The sequence below is a fragment of the Mastigoproctus giganteus genome, chromosome 5 (assembly GCF_048544385.1).
Source record: "Mastigoproctus giganteus isolate SK-2022 chromosome 5, ASM4854438v1, whole genome shotgun sequence".
In the NCBI taxonomy this organism is placed as follows: Eukaryota; Metazoa; Arthropoda; class Arachnida; order Uropygi; family Thelyphonidae; genus Mastigoproctus; species Mastigoproctus giganteus.
This window is the reverse complement of record NC_143579.1, coordinates 14,606,400-14,633,059: the sequence shown is the minus strand read 5'-3', so window position 1 is coordinate 14,633,059 and position 26,660 is coordinate 14,606,400. Positions and strand designations below refer to the sequence as shown.

Below are 26,660 nucleotides of genomic sequence, written 5' to 3'. Positions count from 1 at the left end.
TTCTGCATCCTCCGTATTTGGTGGTGACGGACTCGAACCCCGGTCTAATCAAGAAGTGTGTGGTACGCACTGCTGCTGCTCCTTCCCACCTGGCTACGGAAGCGCCCTTAAGAACTAGTGACAATACCAATGACAAGAGAAGGAAAACGAAGGTATCCTAAACATGAATTGTTGGCATTTGGTGAATGTGAACGAGGATTTTCACAAATGAATCTGATCACCGGCCCAACCAGCGTTTCATTAATGACAGAAACAGTTTCTTCACTACTGTTTCTTAAAATTGTAGGCTCACTGCTGATCCGCTTCAATCCAGCAAAATATGTCGATTCATGGCTGCTTCGGAAATGTCATTCAGCATCGAACACACAAAGAGGAAGAAAAGAAGTCGGCATAGGACAGGGGTCGGCAACCTGCGGCTCGCAAGCTGCATGCAGCTCTTTTAACATGTAACTGCGGCTCTTTAACTTTACAAAATTAGCTCACATGAAGCACAATTTGAAATGGAGTTAGAGGACTTAAAAATCAAGGACATGTGGAGTGCAAGACTAAAATGCCTTAAAACTGAAATTGAGGATTTGGAAAAGCGAAAGGCTGCCCTTGCATTTCTACAAAAATGGACGACGATAGATGGCTTTAAAATGCAGACCAAATTGTGTTCGATGCGTGGAGTAGTTAACTGGAACCATATATAAATTTGAAAATATTTGCATTTGGACTTCTCTTAGTTTTTGGTTCAACGTATTTCTGCAAACAAATATTTTTGAACACGAACTGTATTAAAAATAAATCAAGAAACTGTTGTCTGAACAATGCAAGCATGTTTAATTATGACATACTCGCATGATGTTGAGAGACTCGCTCAAGAAGGTCATCAGCAAAAGTCACATTAATTTGTTCCTAATTGGATGTTTGTTACGTTTTTTCAGTATTAATAAATATTTCAAAAAATAAATATATTTTAATAAACACCTTCCCACTCTATTCCATTTCTTAAAAAAAACTCTCGCATCCCCCCTCCCAGTTTGAGCTGAGGTGCGGCTCTTCGGATTCTCTCTCTTTTTTTTTAATTAGATCAAAAATGGCTCTTCACTCAAAAAAGGTTTTTATGATAACTTAATGAAAATTTGGAATATTTTACAAAAACTTTATTATGAAATTATTTTTACTCATGTTATTATTTTTTTACTTATTTTACTCACATTTTACTTATTTTTTTATATACTTGAATAATAAATTTATGCTTAATAAACTGTGTGTTAATACACTTAATTTGTTGTTCTTATTCTAAAAACATTACTACTCAAGTAACAATATCAGGAAAAAAAAATATTCAGAGTACTTTTCCTAATAGCAAAGAATAAGTACCAGCATCTATTTTTTTACAAAAAAAAAAGCAGTGACTAAACATAATTACATGTATAAAGTTTAATTTGTGTGTTATTACAATTTACCTTATAAAATAAATTGAAATAAAATCACTAGATATTAAATAAATTGAAATTTTCAGGCTTTCAGTTCTGAAAATTTTTTTATTACGTTGTGCATATCTAAATTTTCAGATAAATCAAGTTCTATCGAGACTAGTGCTAAAATTATCCAAACTGTCTTGGGACATCGTACTACGAAGATAATTTTTAATTATTTTTAATTTGGAAAATGATCTTCCACTGGTAGCTACACTCACTGGCAATGTAAGAAGTATTCTTAGAGCAACCACTACGTTTGGAAAAGTGGTGCATAAATTATTTTCAAAAATATACTCTAGTACTTCTGTTACTCTCAAATCTGGTTTTAAAATATTTTTAAGTACATTTAATTTGTCGGTCATGTCAATGGCATTGATATCCTTTTCGTTCTTGATATCATCTCTTAATTTATTTTGCAAATCTTTACAACAGTTGTACAGAGAAATAGAATGGGCCAGTAAATCAGAATGTATTGTAATGAGGGATTTTAATTTTCCAGATATTAACTGGAACTTGTGAGTTGGTCACTCGCATGCTAGCAAGATTTTTGTGGATTTATTGGAGGATTGTTTTCTACAGCAACATGTTCGAGGGGCAACAAGAGGGAGTAATACCCTTGATCTGATTATCAGCAGTGATTATTCATGCATTAGGAAATTCAAGATAAAGGAACCACTAGGTGACACTATTCACAGTGTACTGATGTGGGATTTACTTAAAGATGTAACTACCATCAGGAGTAAAGGGAAGGGTTTTTGTTTTTGTAACGGTGACTACAGAGGTCTCACGCAGTTTTTAAATTCTATAGAGTGGGATCAACTGATGATGTTACCAACAGTGAATTCTAAATGGGAAATCTTCAGGGACTTAACCTTGGAGGCTACTAGGCTTTTCATACCAAATAAGATATACTGTTCAAGGTTCAGGCTTAAATAGAGGTCAGATCAAAAAATGAGGGTCGTGGCAGAGAAAAATGCATGGGATCCATAAATATTATCAGGTGACACAGAAGCCTATGACAGATATAAGCTAATCTGTAATCAAGTCACAGAGGTTAGGCAGGCGAACGCAGATTATGAGAAATCTTTGGCAAAGGACACAAGAAAAACAGCAAACAGTTCTTTACTTATATAACCTCTAGAAAGAAGGGGATGAATGAGATTGGTCCACTTAACATAGATGATTCGACTATTGATGATCCTGCTCAAGTAGGATAAAAAATAAACAAGGATGCTGCTCAAGTAGGATAATCCTGATAAACTGAATGAGTATTTTGCATCTACGTTCACACATGAGGAGTTATTCAAGGAGGGGAATGCCAGACGTTTATCAAATCTAACAGGGAGCTAAGTGATTTTCTGATAACTGAGAATAAAGTGTAGGAGAAATTGTTGAAATTAAACATAAAAAAGGCACCTGGGGCAGATGGAATCTATCCAGTTATAATGAACGAGGCAGCAAGGGAAGTAAGCAAACCCTTAGACATAATTACGAGAGCATCCTTAGAGTCAGGGGAGGTCCCCATGGACTGGAGATGTGCAAATGTATCCCCAATTCACAAAGGGGGTTTAAAGGGTGACAAATAATTATAGACCTGATAGTTTAACTTCTGTTCTGGGCAAAATAATCGAGTCAATGGTTAAAGAGGTGATACAAGATCACAAAAACAAGATAGCAGCAATAGTTCAAGACACAGCATGGGTTTGTTAAAGGAAAGTTTGTCTGATTAATTTGATTGGATACTACGATGTGGTCACAAAGGAACTGGATGCAAAAAATAATTCTGATATCATATACTTGGATTTCAGGAAAGCTTTTGATACTGTTGCACATGTAAGACTGCTGTACAAATTGGAGCGGTATGACATTAGGGGCAAGTTACTGCAATGAATAAGGGGATAGTTGAGTGGGAGATGGCAGAGAGTGGTAATAAATGGACACTGCTCTATGTGGACTAATGTTATTAGTGGAGTCCCCCAGGGTTCGGTGCTGGGCCCATTGTTGTTTTGTGTATTTATCAATGATATCGATGAAGGTATATCGGGCTTAATGTCCAAGTTTGCAGATGATACCAAGGTTGGTAGGGTTGTTAATGACACTAAAGACAGTATGCTACTGCAACAGGATCTAGAAAAGTTAGGGAGATTGGCTGAGAAGTGGCAACTGAAGTTTAATATTGACAAATGCAAAGTAATGCATATGGGTAGCAGTAACCCAAGAGAAACGTACCAACTCTTTTATGGAGGTGGAGAATGCGGATGTGCCTTTCTGCTGCTCTTGGAACAGAGAAGTTTTTTCTGATTTATTTTCTGCTTTATTAGTTTAAATTGACATATTAACTTATTTTCTAGAGTAGCTTTATATTCCTATTAAGGTACTTAAGTTTAAAGTAACCTAGATAGAGATTTTGTAGGTATTACTTAGTATCGGAAAGGGTATCAAATACACGTGTTTACCATTCGTAAATATCCGCCATTGTTATGGGAAAATTAATCAGTAAAATCTATTAATCTTGTCGAACTTAATTGGCACAATTAAATTGTACTTTTAACTATACATATAACCACTTAGGTTACGTAACATAAATAATTAGTAAAAATAAATAATTAATACATAACTTGATACGGAAGTTATATAAAGGGATTTCGTAGATAACACTCGTTACTGAAACATAAATATTTCGTAGATAACACTCGTTACTGAAACGTAAATATTCCGTAGATAACATTCGTTACTGAAACATAAATATTCCGTAGATAACATTCGTTACTGAAACATAAACATTCCGTAGATAACATTCGTTATTGAAACATAAATATAGCGTTATAACTGTGTTTGGATACAAGTTTAGGATTTAATTTTGTACAGAAATTGAAATTTTATTGAAAGTAAATCTAAATCATGACTCAAACCAGAGCAGCAAAGCAAAAGGCTCAAGCTAATGGGAATGCTGTGGCCCAGGGGAGAACTGAGGGGGGCAGTTGTCCTCTGAATCACAGCCTTTTAAGATGCACTATTTGATTGATGTTTGCGGAGCAGTCAAGTATGGGACATGATACTGCCATGGGGGATGTCTTTGTATGTGTGCGATGCAAGTAGTGTAAGGAGATCAGGCGACAACTCAGCGTTGTTATGGGCCTTTATGAGAGCTTGAAGGACAGGGTGGATGCCCTCGAGGGATTACAAGTGAGGGGGCCTATCAAGCTCTCAGCTGCACACACCAATGCCAGAGCTTGCACTTGGTCATCGCGCAACACAGCGGCAACCTACAAGGCAGAATGCACTGGTCCCAAAGGAACTAGTGGTTGTTGGTGACTCTATTGTCAGGGAAACGGGAAACATGCTTTGTAAAAAGGATAGGTGGAACAGGACCAGGTATGTCTGCCAGGGGCAAAAGTTGATGACGTTGTAGAGCGGATATCATCTTTTAAGGACACAAAAGGTGATATAGTTGTACACGTTGGCACTAATGATATTAAGAGTAGGAGACCGGCGGAATTACTTGACAAGTACAGGTCACTGATGAAAAAAAAACCGTGAATTAGGGTTGAAATTGAAAGTGTCTGCAATTCTGCCCAGACACGATAGGAGGGAGTATATGAAGAGAGCCCTGTCAATCAATTCGGCCCTGGAAAGATTGTGCAGGGATCAAGGGGTAAATTTTTTTCAGCCTGGTCTGTACTTGTTAACAGGAGAGACTGCTTCTATAGGTATGGATACACTTAAATAGAAAGGGTGCAAGAATGTTTGCTGATGCTATCGAGGCAGTGTTAGGTGGTCGGAAAACTGCTAGATTGGGGGGATACAAGGACTAATAGATTAACAGTAGCCACTGGCAGAGGTGAAAGTAATTCTTGCACTGCTTCAATTGGAATGAGCCGCAGCCTGGAAAATAAGATGCAGGATATTTCAGAGACTGGTGGGAATCATTGGGGTACAAGTAAACACATGGGTTGTGTTAGGGTAGCTAAGAAAAAGAACAGGTGCATGTATACTTGCGTGTACACCAATGCTAGGAGTTTAGTAAATAAATTTGATGAATTTGAGGTATTGCTCAAAACATCAAAGGCAGATATTGTGGGGATTTCAGAGACGTGGTGTCACACAGATATAAGGAATGCAGAACTGGAATTTGGGGAGTACAATGTCTACAGAAAGGATAGACAGGATAGGAAGGGAGGAGGGGTTATGCCATTAGTTAAGAAACACATAAAATCCAAGGAAGTGAAGCCAGTCGACATCGCTGGACAGTGCAGTGTCGAGTCAGTTTGGTGTGACATAAGCATTGGGAGATCAAAATTGAGAGTAGGAGTGTGCTATAGGCCTAATGACTCTGATGAGTATAATAAGAAACTGTTCGGAGAAATAGAATGGGCCAGTAAATCAGAGAGTCTTATAATGGGGGATTTTAATTTCCCAGATATTGACTGGAATTTGGGGGCTGGTCACTCACACAGTAGCAAGGCTTTTGTGGATTTATTGGATGATTGTTTTCTACATCAGCATGTTCGGGAGGCAACTAGAGGGAGTAATACTCTTGATTTGATTATCAGTAGTGATTCTTCATGCATTAAGAATCTGCAGATAAATGAACCACTAGGTGGCAGTGATGACAGTGTTCTGAAGTGGGAGTAACTCAAAGAGGTAACTACCATTAGGGGTAAAGGGAAGGGGTATTGCTTTCGTAAAGGCGACTACAATGGACTGAGACAGTATTTAAATTCTATACAGTGGGATCAACTGACAGTGGGATCAACTGATGATATTGCCAACAGCAAATTCAAAATGGGAAGCATTCAAAGAACTTATCTTGGAAGCTACTAGGCTTTACATACCAACTAAGAAATATTGTTCAAGGTTTAGGCCTAAATGGATGTCAGATGAACTAATGAGGCATATGGCAGAGAAGAAAAATGCATGGGATACATACAAATTAACACGTGACACAGACGCCTATGATAGATACAAGTTGATCTGTAACCAAGTTACAAAGGAGGTTAGGCAGGCGAAGGCAGATTACGAGAGATCCTTGGCAAGGGATACAAAGAAAAACAGCAAAGAGTTCTTTACTTATGTAAACTCTAGAAGGAAGGGGATGAATCAGATTGGTCCACTTGATATCGATGGGTCAACTGTTGATGACCCTGTTCAGGTAGCTAACAAACTAAATGAATATTTTGCATCGACATTCACACATGAGGAGTTATTCAGCGAGGGAAATGCCAGAGGTGTATTCAACTCTAGCAGTAAGCTAGAGAATCTTGTAATAACTGAGAGCAAAGTGGAGGAGAAATTGTTGAAGATAAACACAAGAAAGGCACCTGGGGTGGATGGGATCTATCCAGTTATATTAAAGGAGGCAGCACAGGAAGTAAGCAAACCCTTAGCCATAATTATGAGAGCTTATTTGGACTCAGGGGAGGTACCCATGGACTGAAGATGTGCAAATGTGACCCCAATTCACAAAGGAGGATCAAAGGCTGACACAAGTAATTATAGACCTGTGAGTTTAACTTCTGTTCCCGGAAAATTAATGGAGGCACTGGTTAAAGAAGCACTGCAGGATCATCTAGACAAGACTTCAGTTATAGCTAGGACATAGCATGGTTTTGTTAAGGGGAAGTCTTGCCTGACCAATTTGATTGGATACTATGATGCAGTCAGAAAAGAACTGGATGCAGGGAATAACTTTGATATTATATACTTGGATCTTAGAAAGGCTTTTGATACTGTTGCACATGGAAGACTGCTGCACAAATTGGAGCAGTGTGGCATTGGAGGCAAATTGCTGCTATGGATAAAGGGGTGGTTGAGGGGGAGAAGACAGAGAGTGGTAATCAATGGACACTGCTCATCGTGGACTAATGTTATTAGTGGAGTCCCTCAGGGTTCAGTATTGGGTCCTTTATTGTTTTCTGTATTTATAAATGATATTGATGATGGTATATCAGGCTTAATGTCCAAGTTTGCAGACGATACGAAGGTTGGCAGGGTTGTCAAGGACACTACTGACACTATGCTGCTGCAACAGGATTTGGAAAGGTTGAGCAGATGGGCTTCGAGGTGGCAAATGAAGTTTAACATTGACAAATGTAAAGTACTACATATGGGAAACAGCAACCCCAGAGCAACGTATCAACTCTGTGGTACTACACTGATATTGTGGTAGAGAATGAGAGGGACCTGGGGGTGGTTGTGCAGGCAGATATGAAGTTCTCTGAGCAGTGCAGACGGGCTGTAAGAGTAGCTCATGGTGTATTGTCAATGATATATAGGAATTTTTCTAACAGGGATAAGGAGGTGATTATTCCCTTGTATAAGGCAATGGTCAGGCCACACCTAGAGTACTGTATACAGGCCTGGAGGCCTCATTTCAAGAAGGATGTAGAGCTGCTGGAACGAGTACAGAGAAGGGCAACAAGATTGGAGAATGGGACAAAGGGGTGCTCTTACGAAGAAAGGCTTAAGTTTTGCAAATTACAGTGTCTGGAGACTAGGCACCAGCGAGGTGATCTGATAGAGGTGTACAAAGCCTTGAATGGTTTGAGCATGCTCAATGCTGATGGGATTCTTCCTCTTTCTCAGAATAATCACCTGAGAGGGCATAAATTCAAATTGAGGAAAGACAGATGTAGGATAGATGTGCAGAAATTTGCCTTTAGCTAGCGGGTGGTTGGTAGGTGGAACAGACTTCCATCCCTTGTCGTGGAAGTTGATAGCCTAAATAAGTTTAAGGCTCAGCTGGACAGGTATTTCGAACGAACAGAGGGGTGAAGTGGAAGTGGTTATTTTTTATTTATTTATGTTACTTTTTTTCTTTTTTTTTTGGCTGATGCTGCATAAGCTTGCTTTCTTGCATCAAATGCCTCTACTAATGCTAATGCTAATAATTGTGCAGTCATACAGGCTGCCAGAGCAGTCATGAAGTTTTGTCAATGATATATAAGAATTTTTTTTTTTTTTTTAATGAAAACCCCAAACACAAAAGGTATCAAAACCTATAGTACTTAGTACCGTGCATGGGTTGAAGGAGAAGTATGGGGGAGGGGGGTGCCGGAAACTTTGCTCTAGAGACTAAACATGGGTTTCACCACTTCAAGCCTCCAATAAGCAAAGTGGTTTGCTAGCAGAGACAAGGAGGTGATTATCCCTTTGTACAAGGCAATGGTCAGGCCACATCTGCTGTATACAGGTCTGGAGGCATCATTTTAGGAAAGATGTAGAGTTGCTAGAACGAGTACAGAGAAGGGCAACAAGATTGGTGAGAGGAACAAAAGGGTGCACTTATGAAGAAAGGCTTAAGTTCTTCAAGTTGCAGCATTTGTAGATTAGGCACCTGCGAGGTGATCTGATTGAGGTGTATAAGGCCTTGAATGGTTTGAGCAGGCTCAATGCTGACAGATATTTCCGCTTGCTCAGACTAAGAACCCGAGGAGGCATAGATTCAAATTGAGGAAAGGCAGTTGTAGAATAGATGTGCGGAAGTTTGCCTTTAACCAATGGGTAGTTGATTACTGGATCAGACTTCCATCTGTTGTTGTGGAAGTTTATAACTTATATAAATGCAAGGCTGAACTAGACAAACATTTGGAGTGACCGGATGGGAAGGGTTTTTTTTTTTTTTTTTGGCTGATGCTGTATAAACTTGCTTTCTTGCATCATATGCCACAACTAATGCTAATGCTAACATAAAAAACATCAGCATACTGACGTTCTAATGTTATATTCTGCCATTAATACACTCCTGATTACACCCCATTCTATTTTCTTTATTATGTCAAGTTTAGTCTGCATGGGTAGCACAGTGGCATCATCACTGTCGTCTCCACGCCGAGTGGGAAAGGCCTGGGTTCAAATCCTGTCGATGACATGAGGAACTTTTATGGGCTTTTTTTTCACTCCGTGACTCAGTTAATCGATCTTAAACTTAGATAGCAAGGTTTTTCCCCCATTTTTATTTTTACTTTTTTCTGTCCAGCAAAAAAAAGGCAAATTGACCAGATTTACCTTATGGGAACACACGCAATTTACAGACACAATACACATGGCTATATGAATTAACTTTCTGAGTGACCCTAATACAGGGTCATTATAGAGTCCTTGTGCCATTTTAAATTTTCATAACTTCTGTTCTATACATGATAAAATCAATCTGTAAAAAGGGTAAGGGAAAGAATTTTTACAGTTTTACATTTATTCTTGGGACTGCTAATTTTCCACATGTCTGCTGTCATTACATATACAAACTGAGATACGATTCTGAAGTTCTACAAATACATTTTGCAGTTGATTTTCAGTAAAACTCTGAATTGCATTAGTTATCCTAGTCCGAAGATCATCTAAAGAGCGAGGTTTTGTTGAATAAACAATAGTTCTTAACATGTTCCCATAGAAAAAAATCCAATGGGCTCAAATCTGATGAAAGTGGTGGCCAAGAGATTGGTCCACAAATCTATCTGTTAGGATAATTTTAATTCAGAAACTGCCTAACACAGAGCAAAGTGACAAAGTGCACCATCTTTCTGAAACACTGTATCATCTATAAGTCCATGTTAGGACTGAAGGAATGAAGTAATTCTGCAGCATTTCCAAATAATTCTCGCTATTAACAACCCGTCCTTGGCCTTCCAGATCATGGTTTATCATTGAAGGAACCTGTTTCTTTAAACTTTTTCATCCAGTTAGTTATGGAATTCCTGTATGGCACATCTTTGTTGTAATGGGTTCTACATCGTTTTTGTACTGCAATTACAGACTTTATCTCAGCCAACCACAGCACATAATGAAACCATTTAGTCAAGCCTAATTCTGCAAAAGTAAATAATAATAATAAAATTTTTGCTAAACTACAATAAAATAAATGAATCATTCTTAGTACATACTAAACTTCACTAAATTACATTTCTAGCATTTTTTAAAGATTTATTTTATCATGTATAGAAGGTAAGTTATGAAATTTTAAAACTGCACAAGGACTTTATAACAAGTTTCTTATTAAGCTTTAATGTTGTTCTTTTCTTCTCTGTATTAGCATTAGTAGAGGCATACAGTTTTTTTTTTAGGAGCATTAGCAACTAAGGCCATATTGCTCCGGGGATATGCGGTGGACATTCCCTGACCTTTCCGCATCCTCCGTATTTGGTGGTCACGGGCTTGGATCCCAGTCTAATCACGAAGCGTGTGCTACGCACTGCTGCTCCTGTCCACCTGGCTATGGAGGCACCTAGAGGCATACGATGCAAGAAATCAAGCTTATGCAGAATCAGCCAAAAAAAACCCCTTCCCATTTCACCCCTCCATTCATTCCAAATGCTTGTCCAGCTCAGCCTTAAATTTATTTAGGCTATTAGCTTCCACAACAAAAGATGGAAGACTGTTCCACCAATCAAGTACTCACTGTCTAATGGCAAATTTCCGCACATCTATCTACAACTATCTTTCCTCAATTTGAAACTGTGCCCCCTCAGGTTCTTAGTCTGAGCAAGAGGAAGAATCCCATCAGCATTCAGCTTACTCAACCCATTCAAAGCCTTATACACCTCAATAAGATCACCTCACAGTTGCCTACTCTCCAGGCGCTGCAATTTGCAGAACTTAAGCCTTTCTTGGTAAGAGCACCCCTTTTTGTTCCCCTTCTTTGTACTCATTCTAGCAGCTCCACATCCTTCTTAAAACGAGGTTTCCAGACCTGTCACAGTACTCAAGGTGTGGCCTGACCATTGCCTTGTACAATGGGATAATCACCTCCCTGTCCCTGCTAGCAAAATTCCTATATATCATTGACAAGACTCCATGACCAACCCTGGCCATCCATCTGCGCTGCTCAGCAAACTTCATATTTGGCTCCTTAAATAGGCCTCTGAGGTTGGGTATGTTCATATTACGTTCTTAGCGTTTTTTCACCAACCTTTCATGGAGTAAAATAAAATTAAAATTAAAATAAAATAAAATAAAACAAAACAAATCTTGATAACTATATTTACAATAACCTGTATTTACAAAACAAATATACGGATTACAATATTAAAAATATATTAAAACACAAGATTAAAATGCATTAAAATATACTAAGTTAAAAGCAATAAAATCCAGGTTATTGTAAATATAGTTATCAAGATTTGTTTTGTTTTATTTTATTTTATTTTAATTTTAATTTTATTTTACTCCATGAAAGGTTGGTGAAAAAACGCTAAGAACGTAATATATATATTCATATTTGGCTGCACAATTATTCCCAGGTATTTTTCACTTTCCACTTCCCTGAGCATAGTACCACAGAGTTGATACATTACTCTGGGGCTACTGCTTCCCATATGTAGTACTTTGGTGGATTTGTCAATGTTAAACTTCAGTTGCCACTTCTCAACCCATTTTCCCAACTTATCTAGATGCAGTTGGAGTAGCATACTGTCTTTCTTGTCGTTAATAATCCTGCCAACCTTAGTATCATCTGAAAACTTGGACATTAAACCCGATATACCATCAATATCATTGATAAACATACAAAACAACAATAGGCCCAAAACTGAACCCTGGGGAACTCCACTAATAACATCTGTCCACGAAGAGCAGTGTCCACTGATTACCACTCTCTGTCGTCTCCCACTCAACCATCCCTTTATCCATTGTAGCAACTTACTGTTAATGCCATACCTCTCCAATTTGTACAGCTGTCTTTCATGTGCAACAGTATCAAACATTTTCCTGAAATCCAAGTATATGATATCAAAATTATTTTTGGCATTCAGTTCCTTTGTGAACTCATCATAGTATCCAATCAAATTGGTCAGACAAGACCTCCCTTTAACAAACCCATGCTGTGTCTTAACTATTACTGTAGTCTTGTCTAGATGATCTTGCAATGCTTCTTTAACCAGTGATTCCATTATTTTCCACGGAACACAAGATAAACTAACAGGTCTATAGTTACTTGTTTCACCTTTTGAACCCCCTTTGTGAATTGGTGATACATTTGCACACCTCCAGTCCATGGAGACCTCACCTGAGTCCAAGAAAGCTCTCATAATTATGGCCTATGGCTTTGCTTACTTCTTTTGCTGCCTCCTTTAATATAACTGGATAGATCCAGTCAACCCCAGGTGCCTTCCTTATGTTTAACTTCAACAATTTCCCCTCCACTTTGCTCTCAGTTATTACAAAATCACTTAGCTCCCTGTTAGCATTTGATAAACTTCTGGCACTCCCCTCATTGAATAACTCATGTGTAAATGTAGATGAAAAATACTCATTCAGTTTATCAGCTACCTGAGTATGATCATCAATAGTCAACCCATCTATGTTATTTTCCTTTCCTTCTAGAGTTTACATAAGTAAACTCTTTGTTTTTCTTTGCATCCTTTGCCAAAGATTTCTTGTAATCTGCCTTTACCTGCCTAACCTCCTTTGTGACTTGATTACAGACTATTTTATACCTGCCATAGGCTTCTGTGTCACCTGATACTTTATATGCATCCCATACATTTTTCTTCTCTGCCACGAGCCTCATTAATTCATCTGACATCCATTTAGGCCTAAACCTTAAACAGTATTTCTTAGTTGGAATGAAAAGCCTAGTAGCCTCCAAAATTAAGTCCCTGAAGCATTCCCATTTAGAAATCAACGTTGGTAACATCATCAGTTTATACCACTGTACAGAATTTAAAAACTGTCTGAGACCTCTGTACTCACCTTTATGAAAGCATAAGTCCTTCCCTGTAGCCTTGATGGTAGTTACATCTTTAAGTAATTCCCACATCAGTACATTGTGATCACTGTCACCCAGTGGTTCTTTTATCTACAAATTCTTAATGCATGCATAATCACTGCTGATAATCAGATCAAGAGTATTACTCCCTCTGGTTGCCTCTTGAACATGTTGCTGTAGAAAACAGTCATCCAATAAATCCACAAAAGTCTTGCTAGTATGAGATGTGGTTTATTAACTTTAGGAGCCATAGTGAGGGGTTTTTAATTTCAAATAAATGTAAAACAGTGGTATAATCCATGATATCAGTACAGAACTCACTTTCAAAATGGCAAACATAAACAAATAGAGTAGTCACGTGACTTGCCGCTATCATTTTTCACCACTGGAAGACATCAGCGCTGTATGTAAACATCTGATCTCAATGTGCCATTAGCTTGAATGTTCTGTTATTTGGGGTGCCATTATTTCAACAGTCTACTGTAATAATAATAATAACAGCAATAATACCACTGCCCGAAGTTGGCCATCGAGAGGCTGACCATAGCCCATAAAGGAGGGAGACAATTGACTAACCTCATCGAACAAGAAAAGGCAATTAAGAACCTGGGGGATTATTCCCAGGAAAACAGAGCACCAATCTACCAAGTCATAAGAAAAATAGACAAATGGCACACAACTCTCAACCTCAACAACAAGAAGACCACACTCACACAGACAGAAGTAAGAAAGAATGATGGATGAAAAATACATTCCATGGAAGACACAACAATGACCTAAATGAAGACTACATAGATAAGATGGCTTCCAATGCTTAGCTCATGAGAGGAAAGCACATCCCCAAGACCATAGGATTCATGCTCGCCATCCAAGATCAGGTAATTAACACCAGGAACTACATCGCCAACAACCCTGAAGTAACAGATGACACATGTCGTCAATGCCACCTGGCCTTAAGAACAATTTAGTACATCACCACAGGATGTAGGGTGATCACCCATATAGAGTACACTCACAGACATACCAGGTGGCTAGGATAATACATCAGAAGCTGCTGACCGGGCTAGCCAGGTGGGTAAAGTGCCTGCCTGGAAACCCAAAGGGTCGCGGGTTCGAATCCTGCCTCGGGCTTGGATCAGAGTAAAATGCAAAAAACTTTGGGAGGTGCATTATGGCCACAGAAGCTGATGCGCCAACTAACAAAAAAAAAAAAAGAAAAAAAACCATCAGAAGCTAGTGCAAAAATAAAAGCTGATAAAAGGAAATTTACTGTATTACAAGTACGAGCCTCAGGCCATACTAGAAACCTCTACTCATAGACTATACTGGGACTGTGCCATAATAACAGACAAGATGATCCTGCACAACAGACTAGATATAACTCCCATCAACAAGAATGAAATGGCTACCTACCTAATCGACATAGCAGTACCAGTAACCTCCAGAAAACATACAAGGAAAAGATCAGGAAGTACTCAGACCTAAGACAGGAAGTCAAAGATATGTGGCATATGAAAAAGTAATGATCATCCCAATCATCGTGTCAACCACTAGTATGGAGCCAAAGAGTCTCCATAGGAACCTAGCAGCAATAGGCCTCCCAGAGAAACTTACATGGAATTTCAGAAAGCTGCAATCCTGAACACCTGAGGATAGTAAGAGAGTTCCTCGGCAAACAGTAATAATAACAATAATAATATTAACCAGACATAACCAACTACTCCATGCACTTGGTATCAATACCAGTCACTAGGTGGGGAAAAAACCTCATAAAGGAGACATAATACCTCATAAAAGAAGTATTATTATTTTTTTAATAATAATAATAATAATAATAATAATAATAATCATTGAGGGCATCAAATGTGGCACAGGATAAAGCCACTCACGTTCAGGCCTTAAGCAGAGGGGCCACTTGCTCCACAGTCTCCCAAGGATGACAGTGGAGCAAGTGGCATCCCCTGTACGGCTACCACAAGTGAAAGGCAAAGCCAATCAGTCCAATCAACTGGAAGTGCTTCCTGCACAACTCCATTAGTGACCACACAGGAAGAGAAAAAGAGCCAACACACGAAGTGGAGCACTGAAATGAATACATTCATCGTGCAAACATACAACGAAGTAACCAAGATAGAGACCAATATGACAATGTACAGGATGAAATTACACACCAAGTGGTTGGTACGGTTCCTGACTGTTCAGGTCACTGAACAGCAAATAGTGGACCAGACATGGACCACCATCATGAAGAACCTAACAGCTCCTGCAATCTTGGAAAAAATCAAGCAAGATGTGAGATGACCAACTACAAAGATCAGGGAATATGGACACAAAAAAAAAAAGGGGGGGGGGAAGAGCAAATAGAAGAAGTACAACCCAGTACAGTCAAAGTGGAAAGAAACACGGTTGAAATATTCAGAATAGAAGAAAAGTGGAAGAAGGCACTAGCAGAATTCAGGGGAATGGACACAACAAAGACCCATGTCATGCCAAAGCAGACACCCAACAGAATCCTATAGTAAGTCATAGGCCACCTCAATTGGTAAATAATACCAGATTACCTCAACAACAATGAAGCAATGCTAGATACCATCTGTGCAGCAGCAAATTACTGTGCTGCTGTAGCAGCCACTAGGATGAACAGAAGAGAAACTAGAGACCAACTGAAAACAAAATGCAAAGACAAAGAATGACCAGCCTGGGAAAGGAGGCTATAGCATAAGACAGAAGAGCTAAGAGTGAAGATAGGCTAACCAACCCAAATACCAACAGAGTAATAACAAAAGAAAGAAGTTGATCAGAAAACCGAAAATCATCGTCAAAAGAGATAACGTCCACAGCAAACACGAGATCCATAATCAGATAATTACAGAATACATGGTCACCCTTAAGCAGAACCTCCTTGCACACAGTAATAGTACTTCGCTGATATAGAGAGAGAGAGTGCCCAGAGGAAATCAGACAACCAGATATTTGAAGAAAACTAGAGCCTTCTACAGGAACATTGGACAACAGACCCCATGATCAAGAGGCACACGAGAAGTTCTGGGGTAACCTGTGGAGCAGCAAAGTTAGCCATAATGGCTGTGCCCTCTGGACAGACCTAGAGCAGAAGTAAACTAAGATGTACAAGAAATGACAAAATGGGAGATTTGGGAGGAAGAAGTATAACAGTTGATCAAGAAGTCCCATAACTGGTGAACCTCAGGAATAGATAACATCTACAACTGCTGGAACAAGAAGTTCAACTGCATACATGCAGGCACATAGCAGTCTGTTCACCCAGATGACAAAGAACCCTAATACAATCCCATAATAGAGATTTAATCACTATTATGGGATTTAATCACTAACTAACTAGAAACATGAATATTCTTAAACTACGTCACTATTTTAAAAAAATTCTGCCAATAAATCATTTCACCTTTTAATAACTAAAGTCCATACCCTATTTTCTGGATTTAAGTTACTGGTTTCCAAAATTTCCTCGGATATACTGTCTGCTGGCTGTTCCTTTTCATCGTCATACTGTTCTTGTAAGTATAATGCAAGAGCAAAATCAGCATCGTCTTGAGACATTAATAAACATCCTAAATCAAAATAAAAAAAATTATAAGTTTATTAATAAAAATTTGTGTGTATACATATATATATTCGTTGAATGACCAGTTTATAAGTTACGCCAACTTAACAGCAAGTGGCACCTCTTTTGGCCTTCAGAATGGCCTCCAGTTCACGGCAAGGACTCAGAGGTGCAGAAAGTGTTAAGGAAAATGCCTGCACATGAATTTCCTCAGACTGGATGGTGGTAGAACCCTGTTGCACACAACTCATTCCATCTCATCCTCCAGATGTTCAACTGAGAGTTGAGATCTGGCGGTGACAGAGGGTCGATGCCTTATACAGAATGGCAAGATTACCCACATACTCCTAGACAACTCATTACTGAGGATTTGTGCTTTGTAACAGGCATATTATCTCACTAGAAGTAACCAATGAATGTCACAGCCTAGTTGAACAGCAACACTGTTCAACTAGGCTGTAATATTCAGATGTTGATACATTGGTATAGAGGAGTCCCATTCTGCTCCACAAAAATACTCCTACTGACAGCCTACAATGGGTTCACTGATTTCTGTTACTGTTACCATAATTCCTGATCTTGTGATCAGCATGCAGCAACTGTCAGACAGGCACCATTATCAACTCTTCAAATGATAAATGCCACGTTTTTGTGCCATTGTACTCACAACAGCCTGTTTTGGTATTTTAGTATTAGTCATATGGTGCAAAGAAGACTAAAGCTTTTGCTCGCTAGCAGGGGGGGGGGAAACACTACCCATATGTTCATAACACATAGGTAATTATCCAGCTGATCTTTGAATATCCACAGTCAGCCTCAACTATATATACAGGCTTCCTTTTTTTTTTTTTTTTTTTTTTTTTTATGAAACCCCCAAACATGAGAGCTATTAGAACCCATAGTACTTAGTACTGAGCTTGAGAAGACGAAAGAAGATATTTATTGACATTAGACTCGAACTTCTGTAGACTGTAATTTTCAAGAAATACATAAGAAGTCCTTCTTATCTGACAAGAAATACATAAAAAGATCAAGCGTGTTCGCTGTATGGTTAGGATTGTCCAGTATTCTTGTAGGTAAATGAAATGTACAATCTGTGCAAGGTCATTAGTAATTGCATTCCCATTTTGAATTCTTGTAATGCCAAACAACACGAGGTTGGGAACAGCCATGAGATAAAAGCTCCATTGGAGAAGAGACAAGCACCAAGTTGTGATCTGAGGTGCCTAAAGGACCACTCACTTCAACTGTGTACTTAGAAGGATTGCTTGGGAGAAAAAGATCAAGCATGTTGGCTGTATGGTTAGGATTGTCAAGTATTCTTGTAGGTAAATGTACAATCTGTGCAAGGTCATTAGTAACAAAGGCCTCAGCATCTTGACCAGCTGGGTCGGTGTGACTAGAATGTTCACAACTACAGCTGGAGTTGTGAACATTAAAATCACCAAGGAAAATTACCTCACTGTTAGAAAAGTTGGACTGGAGAAAGTCAAGTTGTAAAGAGAGAAAGTCAAAGAGCTCCAAGTGATTAGTGGAATTGGGAGAACAGTAGAGACAACAGATGAATTTCACAGAATGAGGTAAACAGAGAAGATCGAAAAGAGGAGATTCCTAATTACCAAGTCTCTGACAGGGAATATCAGAACAGACATATGCACAAGTGACACCTTTGAGGCGAAAGGAATCATACAGCAAATAATTTGGGCAACTGAGATAAACAGTAGTTGAATCAACCGATAACCAAGATTCTGTCAGAAAAAGTACATGGGGTTTGGCAGACTGTAAGTGGAAATGGACATCACTGACGTTAGAATTGAGACCACGTATATTTGTGAAATGAACTAGGAAGTGTTTGGCAGATTTAGATATTTTCGCAGATAAGTTTACTCTATTAGTTTGGCAATTCATGGTGTATTCAATAGTAAGAAAAAGTAGGGGGTGTCCCCCCACCTTTTCTTACTATTGAATGAAGTAATGAAATTTTTGGATATGGCATACACATGGTAAGAATATACCTAGATCCTTGATATAATGTGGCCTCAACAATGCCCCCCCCACATACACGCTACTTGGACTCCCTCCAGTTATTATCTGGCAAGATTATACACTAGCTGATCCAGAAACCTCCTAAAGAGTTACCAATAGGTTCGGTCCGGTGTACTAACTAGTGGCTGGCCTGTGAACACCATTTTAGAGCTGTACCCTCAAAAATGTAAGTAAGATCGGATCTGGCCATGATGTTCATCATAACCTCAAAAGTCATCAGTCATACTGCATGATGGAAGAGATGGGGAAGGGTTGACCGGAACTTAGCTCTGGAGACTAAACATGGGTTCTACTACTTCAAGCCTCCAATAAGCAAAGTAGTGGTACTGTGCTGGTTAATGAGAGTCATCTAACACCTAGTATTGCCTGGTAATACTGAGGGGCAGCATTCCTCCATGTGGTGTGGGCACCACACCTTGACCCCTGCTTGCATTGGTTCACACCTGGGTGGTCACCCAGCGTGCTTGTGCCTGGGGGTTATACCCACGATTACTAACAGTCCCACCATCATGAAGGTGAAAGTAGAAAATTTGGCTGTCACAGACCATCTGGACTTTGCCGAAATTGGGTCCACTTGACTTGAGTGCCACCCGAATAGCAGTTCCATCAGCATTTTAGACTCCCAGGTAGCAAGTACAGCTTGTCTGCCCTATCTGAGAGAATGGCTCTGATAGCCTCAATGACAATTTTAGCTGACAAAAAGTGAAACCTGGTATGGTAGTCTGCTACTATACCCCAACTGTGTAGGGCCTCATACATTGTGTGTTCTGCTATACAATACTTTTGCATGCGCACGCACGCACGCACACACACACACACCACTGTTGCATTACATTATCATTTGACTGATCATGGCCTGTCTGCTAATTTGCATGATTCTTTCCACCCTACTCTGGCTTCTCACATCAACAAGCTGTATTTGGTCATAGAGCTGCCACAGGCTGGATGTTTTTTTTATGGGCCATTCTCAATACACTCTAGATGTGGTTGTGCATAAATGCCTTCTGCAGGGTGGCAATGCCTGCCCATGATACCTGTACTAGCACATCTGGTGGCAACTATTGTACCATAATCAAAGACACTCAGGCTGTACTATTTGTCCATTCTGTCAATGAACTGAACTGCCCTTGCATACTACCTCAGCATCCAATTATGTGCCTTATACAGCCAGGTACTAATGTGTTATACTGTCACTGATGGAGTCATAGATTCCTTGAATAATGGGGTGTGCCTTATGATTGGGCCACTAAAGCATTTATATGTATTTATAAATATATATATGTATTTATAATATATATATATATATATATATATTGTGTATGGGTTTGGGTATATGCACTCAGTGTTCACTTTATTAAGTATATCACAAGATTGAATGAAGCTGGATACGTTAAGAGATTGAGATAACTCTGGCTGTATATTCCAGGTGAAAGGGAGTATCCCTGGCAATTGTGGTGAAGACACTGTAGATAACATAGTGGGTGTAAGCATGAACTCACTATCTCTGAATACAGAATACTTGCAGGTAGAAGCATAACTAGGGTATGGCTAAAGTGACCAGATGTTGCAGATTACGCAGGACAGTCCCAGATTTCAGTCATTTGCCCCGCATTGTAAACTGTCCCAGAAAATGTCCCAGATTGGACATGTAGCCTCCATACTTAATAACAAACATAATACAAATCATTTGCATTATGTTTGCCAGGAACCAATGGTACAACGGAAAGAGTTTTTTCAATAGTAAATAAGCTGTGGAAGTCAACAAAAACACAGCTGACCATAGAAACGCTGAAAGCAATACTACAAGTTAAGTGCAATTTTGGCTAATTCTTGTGAAGAATTTTATGAAGAAATAGCAAATAAGGAATAATTATTAAGAAAAATTCACTCAGCAGAAAAATATATTTAATTATATTATTTAATTTCTCTTCTTTTTATTGTTAAAAGAAGTATGTATTTTTATTATTATTATTTCTCGGAAAAAAAACAATATTTTTTCACTAAACAAAAATCGATTAAAAACATAACCCCTCTAATAAGTGTTTTTTCCCTTCTAATTACAATTATTTTTCTCAGTTCACATCCTTCATGAAACCTTCTGTTCATTATGTAGCGCAACATGAGGGGTACTATATACTGAATTTCAGCCTTTTTGTAAAAAAAAAAAAAATATATATATACACACACACACACACACACACAGGCAATCCCCATATAACATGGTACTTCTACAACACTGTTTCGCTCTAACACGATTGATAAATTGCGGTAATGCTTACACAGCACGGTACTTATATAACGCAGATTTGCTCTAACACGGTTAGAGAATTTCGGTAAACCTCGCATAAGGTATTTTTGAGCTTTTTTGTGGGGAAAGCTCTGTATTATGTTGGATGTAATTTTTCAACATTTCCACTCTTTTTGAATCCCCGCTGTTGACTCACTAGTCAAAAAAAAAAAAAAAAAAAATTATTGAGAAATCCCTGTATTTTATTTTATTGGGAAATTCCTGTGTTACTTTCTGTGCTATTCTACTTGTGGAAAAATCTAGATTTCAAAGTTTTATTACTATTGGATAGCACGCTAGGCCATCCATAACGTGATATTATGATCAATATTTAATATACTGATAAATAATAAACAATTGACTAGAAATATCACATGTCAAATGGTAGAATTCAAATTATACAGTTTTCGTTAGGTTATGCGATGCAATTATAAATGTCAAATATTTCTTTCAAGCTGTTTTAATTATGGGCGTAGAAAATATATTATATGCAACTCAAGTAAAAAGTATTTTATTAACTGATACAAATTTGTGAAATAATACACCACTTTTTACTCTTGTTGCATAAATAACTACAGAGTTATCAAAAATTACAGCAATCTATAATGGTTACAGGAATCTATAATGATAAAGGAGCTAGAAAGACTATGAACCCTCAAGACCATCTCAAACTTTCATGATACTAAGGGAACTTATGGGTGTTACTTTTGTTTTAACCCAGAAATGAGTGTGTGGGGCCTTCGAGAGCCCACATTTTTTCAGCTATGTCATGCTTTTTGTAAACTGTCCACACAGATGAAATTCCTAATACTTTCAACAAGTATTTTCATTCATTTCTCCACAGAAAATTCCAGAAATCTCCATTAGTTATTTCGTAAGTAGGAAAAATGAAGATTCTCAAATTAAGCCTGTTCTCAATAATTTTAAACATGTGCTGAAAAACATGCATTTACAAATAGTGGCATACCTCTCATTCAGTTATTGAAAGGCATACTTAACATTTTATGGCAACAGATCCAAATTGTCACATTTTCTGATTAGTGTCAAGGAAGAGCCTGGCTATGTCTTGAAATGTGTGGAGTTTTCAATTGACATTTTGCTTGCCACAAGTCAGATAACCCCAGGAGCTCACATCTGGTGAGTATGGGTTTGGCACACCCAGGGTCCTGAGCTAGATATCATCATTCTTCCCTTTCTTGGTGATTCCCTTTTACTTTTCTCTCTCTTTCTCTCTCTCTTAGGGTAACTGGGGAATTTTTTTTTTTTTTTTTTTTGGGTGGTGCAGCGTAAGCCTCGGGCTTCCTTGCGCCATATAGCTAATAATAATAATAATAATAATAATACATATCTGATTATAATTGAGCACTGCTCCATTACACTAATATCTTGTGTACTATCTATTTGTACACTAAAAAAATACCAGCCTTTTTAACTTATTTTATTATTATTGGTTATATTGGTTATTGGTTATATGGAAGCCTGAGGCTTTTGCTGCGCCGGCCGGAAAAAGAAGGAGAAATCCTGAGTTACCCAGAGAGAGAAGTGGAAGGGAATCGCTGAGAACGGGGGTGGAATGGTGGTGTCCAGCTCGGGGCCCTGGGTGTGCCAGGCCTATGCTTACCGGATATGAGTCCCTGGGTCTGCTTCTGCAATATGTAACCCCAGCAGCTGACATCTGGTGAGTGTGGGCTTGGCGCACCCGGCATCCTGAGTTGGATGTCACCGTTCTTCTTTTCCTTGGTGATTCCCTTCTACTTCTCTCTCTCTCACTCTCTCTCTCTCTTTCTTTCTTTTAGGGTAACTTATATTTTTTTTTTTTTTTTGGCTGGTGCAGCAAAAGCCTCAGGCTTCCTTGCACCATACGGCTAATAATAATAGTAATAATAACATTCAAAACTCCCAAATAAAGGAGGTGATAGGCATGTCTAAATATATTATTTTAGAAAAAATTATTAAAAATATGTTTTTAATATAAAAAAATAGATTTTTCACATTTGTGTTTATAATAGATTTAAAATGACAGTGGCATCTAAAAGTTAGCAATTTTTATTTTTTTATTTTTGATTTTTAAGGTTACGAATGGAATAAAAAGTTATCCCATTTATCTGAGTAAAAACAGCCAGTTACAGGATGAATGCATTAATTCTTTCTACAAGTAATTAAAATTTCTATACTATCTTTCAAAAGGACATCCAGATCAATTGACAGACATTAGCATTAGTAGTGGCAAATGATGCAAAAAAGCAAGCCTATACAGCATCAGCCAAAAAAAACCAAAAAAAAAAAAAAAAAAATGACAACCTCCATTTCACCTATTTATTCCCCCAATATCTTTTCTAGTTCTTCCATAAATTTTATTTAAGCTATCAACTTTCTTCCACAACAACAGATGAAAGTCTCTCCCAGAGATCAACTACCTTCTGGCTAAGGGCAAACTTCAGCACATCTATTCTACAACTGTCCTTTCTCAAAATGAATTTGTGTCCCCCTCATGTGTATGGTCTGAGCAAAGCTCCCCCAGGGCTCACATCTGGTGAGTATGGGCTTGGCACACCCAGGGTCCTGAGCTGGATATCATCATTCTTCCCATTCTTGGTGATTCCTTTCTACCTCTCTCTCTCTCTCTCAGGAATTTTTTTTTTTTTTGGCTGGTGCTGCATATGCCTCAGTCTTCCTTGCACCATATGGCTAATAATAATAAGAGGAAGAATCCAATCAGCATTGAGCTTGCTCAATCCATTCAAAGCTTTAATATCAATGGTAGGTAGAACGTATTGAGTATTACAGCTCTGATTCATACTATTTAATTAATCAATATAAATGTCAAGAAAGAAAAAAAGAAGTTTTCACATTTCATAGATTATAAAAACCTTTAAATTGTTATAAAATAATGCTTTCTCTGGTTGTCGGAATTCAAATATTCATTCCTATTCAGGATTTTTTTTTTGTTTACATAATTAGTGTACATCAAAGTTTACTGACATAAACCAACAACTGTGACCAATTGCTTCCATCGGAATACATAGCTCTATATAACCACCCAAGGGAATGTGAAAACGGGCGTTATATCGATTGTTCATAAAATAGAATTAGGTTAATGAGAAATTGGCCGGGACCAACCACATAAGACGTTATATAGCGTGTGGGACGTTAAAGGGTGGGTCGCTATAAAGAGCTTCAACTGTAATTCATTTAAATTTTATTACTCCTCGTTTTCAGTTGACTTGGAATAATTTCATGAAATAACTGTTCCCAAAAATCTGAAACATTTCAGATTATACAGTTATTCACGTATTACTTTTTGCTCTACTACTAATATAAGAAATAGTCTTGAAACGAAGAGTACTTCATCGCAGTCCTTTAAATAAGCTTTTGCGTTTACTCCAATACTGTACAGCTGTTTATTAAAACTTAAAATTACAATACCGAAACAATGTATATATTACCCATTGCGCTTTATATATATTACTATTATTATATATACATGCATATATATATTATTTATTACATAGAGCTCAATGATCTTACCACGAATTCCGTTTTTAAAGAAAAACAGACCACATTCGCCTGCTCACAGTTGACTGTCAATTCGAAACCTCTTTACTGTTATTTCCTGTTTTTATCTCATATTAAACCTAAGGAAAAAAATCAATTAAAATCAACCAAAACTGACAAAGCCTGTTTGTTCAGAAACCATAAAAAAAAAACACTTTTTTTATGTTTTTATTATTATTATTTTTCATTGTTGTTTTTCTCCAGTTACCATTTACACAGAAATTCTCAGTAATCAGGGAATACGATTAAATAAGATCTAGATTAGGCAGATGGGTTCAGAAGTGGCAATTGAAGTTTCATTGACAAATACAAAGTACTGTAGTTCATTCGGGTAGCAATAATACTAGATTAATGTAACATCTACGGGGTACCACGCTCAGGGCAGTGGAAATTTAAAAATATCTCGGGGAGGGGAGGGGAGTTAATTGTGAAGTTCTCGGAAGTGCACTGAGTAGTGCAAACTGACAGCCAGGACAGCCCATGGGGGTTTTGTCAATGATATACAGTATAGGAATTTTGCCAGTAGAAACAGAGAAGTGATTCTTCCCTGTGCGAGAAACCGTCACCGTCCTCCTCACACCGAGTGCAAAAGGTTCGGATTCGAATCCTGTCGATGACACGAGACACTTTTATGGGAATTTTTCACTCCGTGCTGAGTTAGTCTTAGGAGCAGACAGAACGGATTTTTTCTCGGGACCCGGGGCTTTTCGCTCAGCAAAGCAGGCAAATCGACCAGAGAATACAAGGAATTTATAGACAAAATTTAAATGGTCAGGTCACATCCTGTCTACTGCATACAGGTTTAAAGCTTCATTTGCGGAAAGATGTGGATCTGTTGAAGTGGGAACAGAGAAGAGAAACAAGATTAGTAAGAAGAACAAACGGGTTCTCTCCCCAGGAAAGTAATATCGTGTTGCTCTTCTCTCCCCAGAGAAGAGCAACACGATTGGTGAGGGGAATGAAGGGATCCTCTTACCAAGAGAGGCTTAAGTTCTGCAAATTGCAGTGGCTGGAGACTAGGCACCTGCGCGGTGATCTGATTGAGGTCTATAAGGCCTTGAATGGGTTGAGCACGCTGAATTCTGATGGGATCCTCCCACTTGTTCAGAATACGAACCTACGGGGACATAAGTTCAAATTAAGAAAGGATAGATGTAGAATAGATGTGCGGAAATTTGCCTTTAGCCAGCGGGTGGTTAATTGCTGGAACAAACTTCCATCTGTCGTTGTGGAAGTTGATAGGTTAAATAAATTTAAGGAGGAACTGGACAGGCAATTGGAGGGTATGGTGTGATTTTTTTTTTTTTTTTTTTTTGGCTGATGCTGCATAAGCTCCTACACTTGCTTTCTTGCATCAAGTGCCACTACTACTACTACTACTACTACTACTACTACTAATAGTCGTATGGGCATGCAAGAAAGCAAGCTTATGTAACATTACCCAAAAAAAAAAAAAAAAAAACAGTTCACACATTCATTCCCTTTAAACGTTAGTTTAGTTTCTCCTTAAATTTATTTAAGCTATCAACTTCCACAACGACAGATGGAAGTTTGTTCCAGCAATCAACTACCTGCTGGTTAAAGGCAAATTTCTGCACATCTATTCTATAACTGTCTTTCCTCAATTTCAATTTATGTCCCCTCAGGTTCGTAATCTGTGCAAGAGGAAGAATCCCATTAGAATTGAGCCTGCTCAACCCATTCAAGGCATTATACGCCTCAATAAAATCATCTCGCAGGTGCTCAGTCTCCAGACACTGCAATTCCATGCAGAACTTAAGACTTTCTTGGTAAGACCACAGCTTCGTTCCCCTCGTCAATATTGCAATTTTCAGTGTCTGGAGACTAGACACATGCGAAGAGTTCTGGTTGAGATACTTAAAGTTTTGAATGGAGTGAGTAGTCTCAATCCGACGAAATCCTTTATTTTTCAAAGACTACATGCATGAGAGTGAAATCTTCATCAGCCCGAGGGTGGTTGATTGTTGAAACAAACTGCCATCCGTTGTTGTGGAAGTG

At 38.3% G+C, this 26,660-nt stretch overlaps 1 protein-coding gene across 1 annotated transcript in view; it reads right to left on the bottom strand.

Annotated features, from left to right (window-relative positions):
• Positions 1–24,702, bottom strand: part of mh (DNA-dependent metalloprotease SPRTN) — a 101,752-nt gene extending 77,050 nt beyond the window's left edge. The window contains exons 1-2 of the mRNA XM_090373082.1: positions 24,615–24,702; positions 16,618–16,760 (exon numbers count right to left, since the gene is read on the bottom strand). Coding sequence (XP_090229208.1) covers positions 16,618–16,749 — 132 coding nt within the window. The 5' untranslated portion in view covers positions 16,750–16,760; positions 24,615–24,702. The remainder of the gene's footprint in view (positions 1–16,617; positions 16,761–24,614) is intronic.
• Between the last annotated feature and the right edge of the window lie 1,958 nt (positions 24,703–26,660).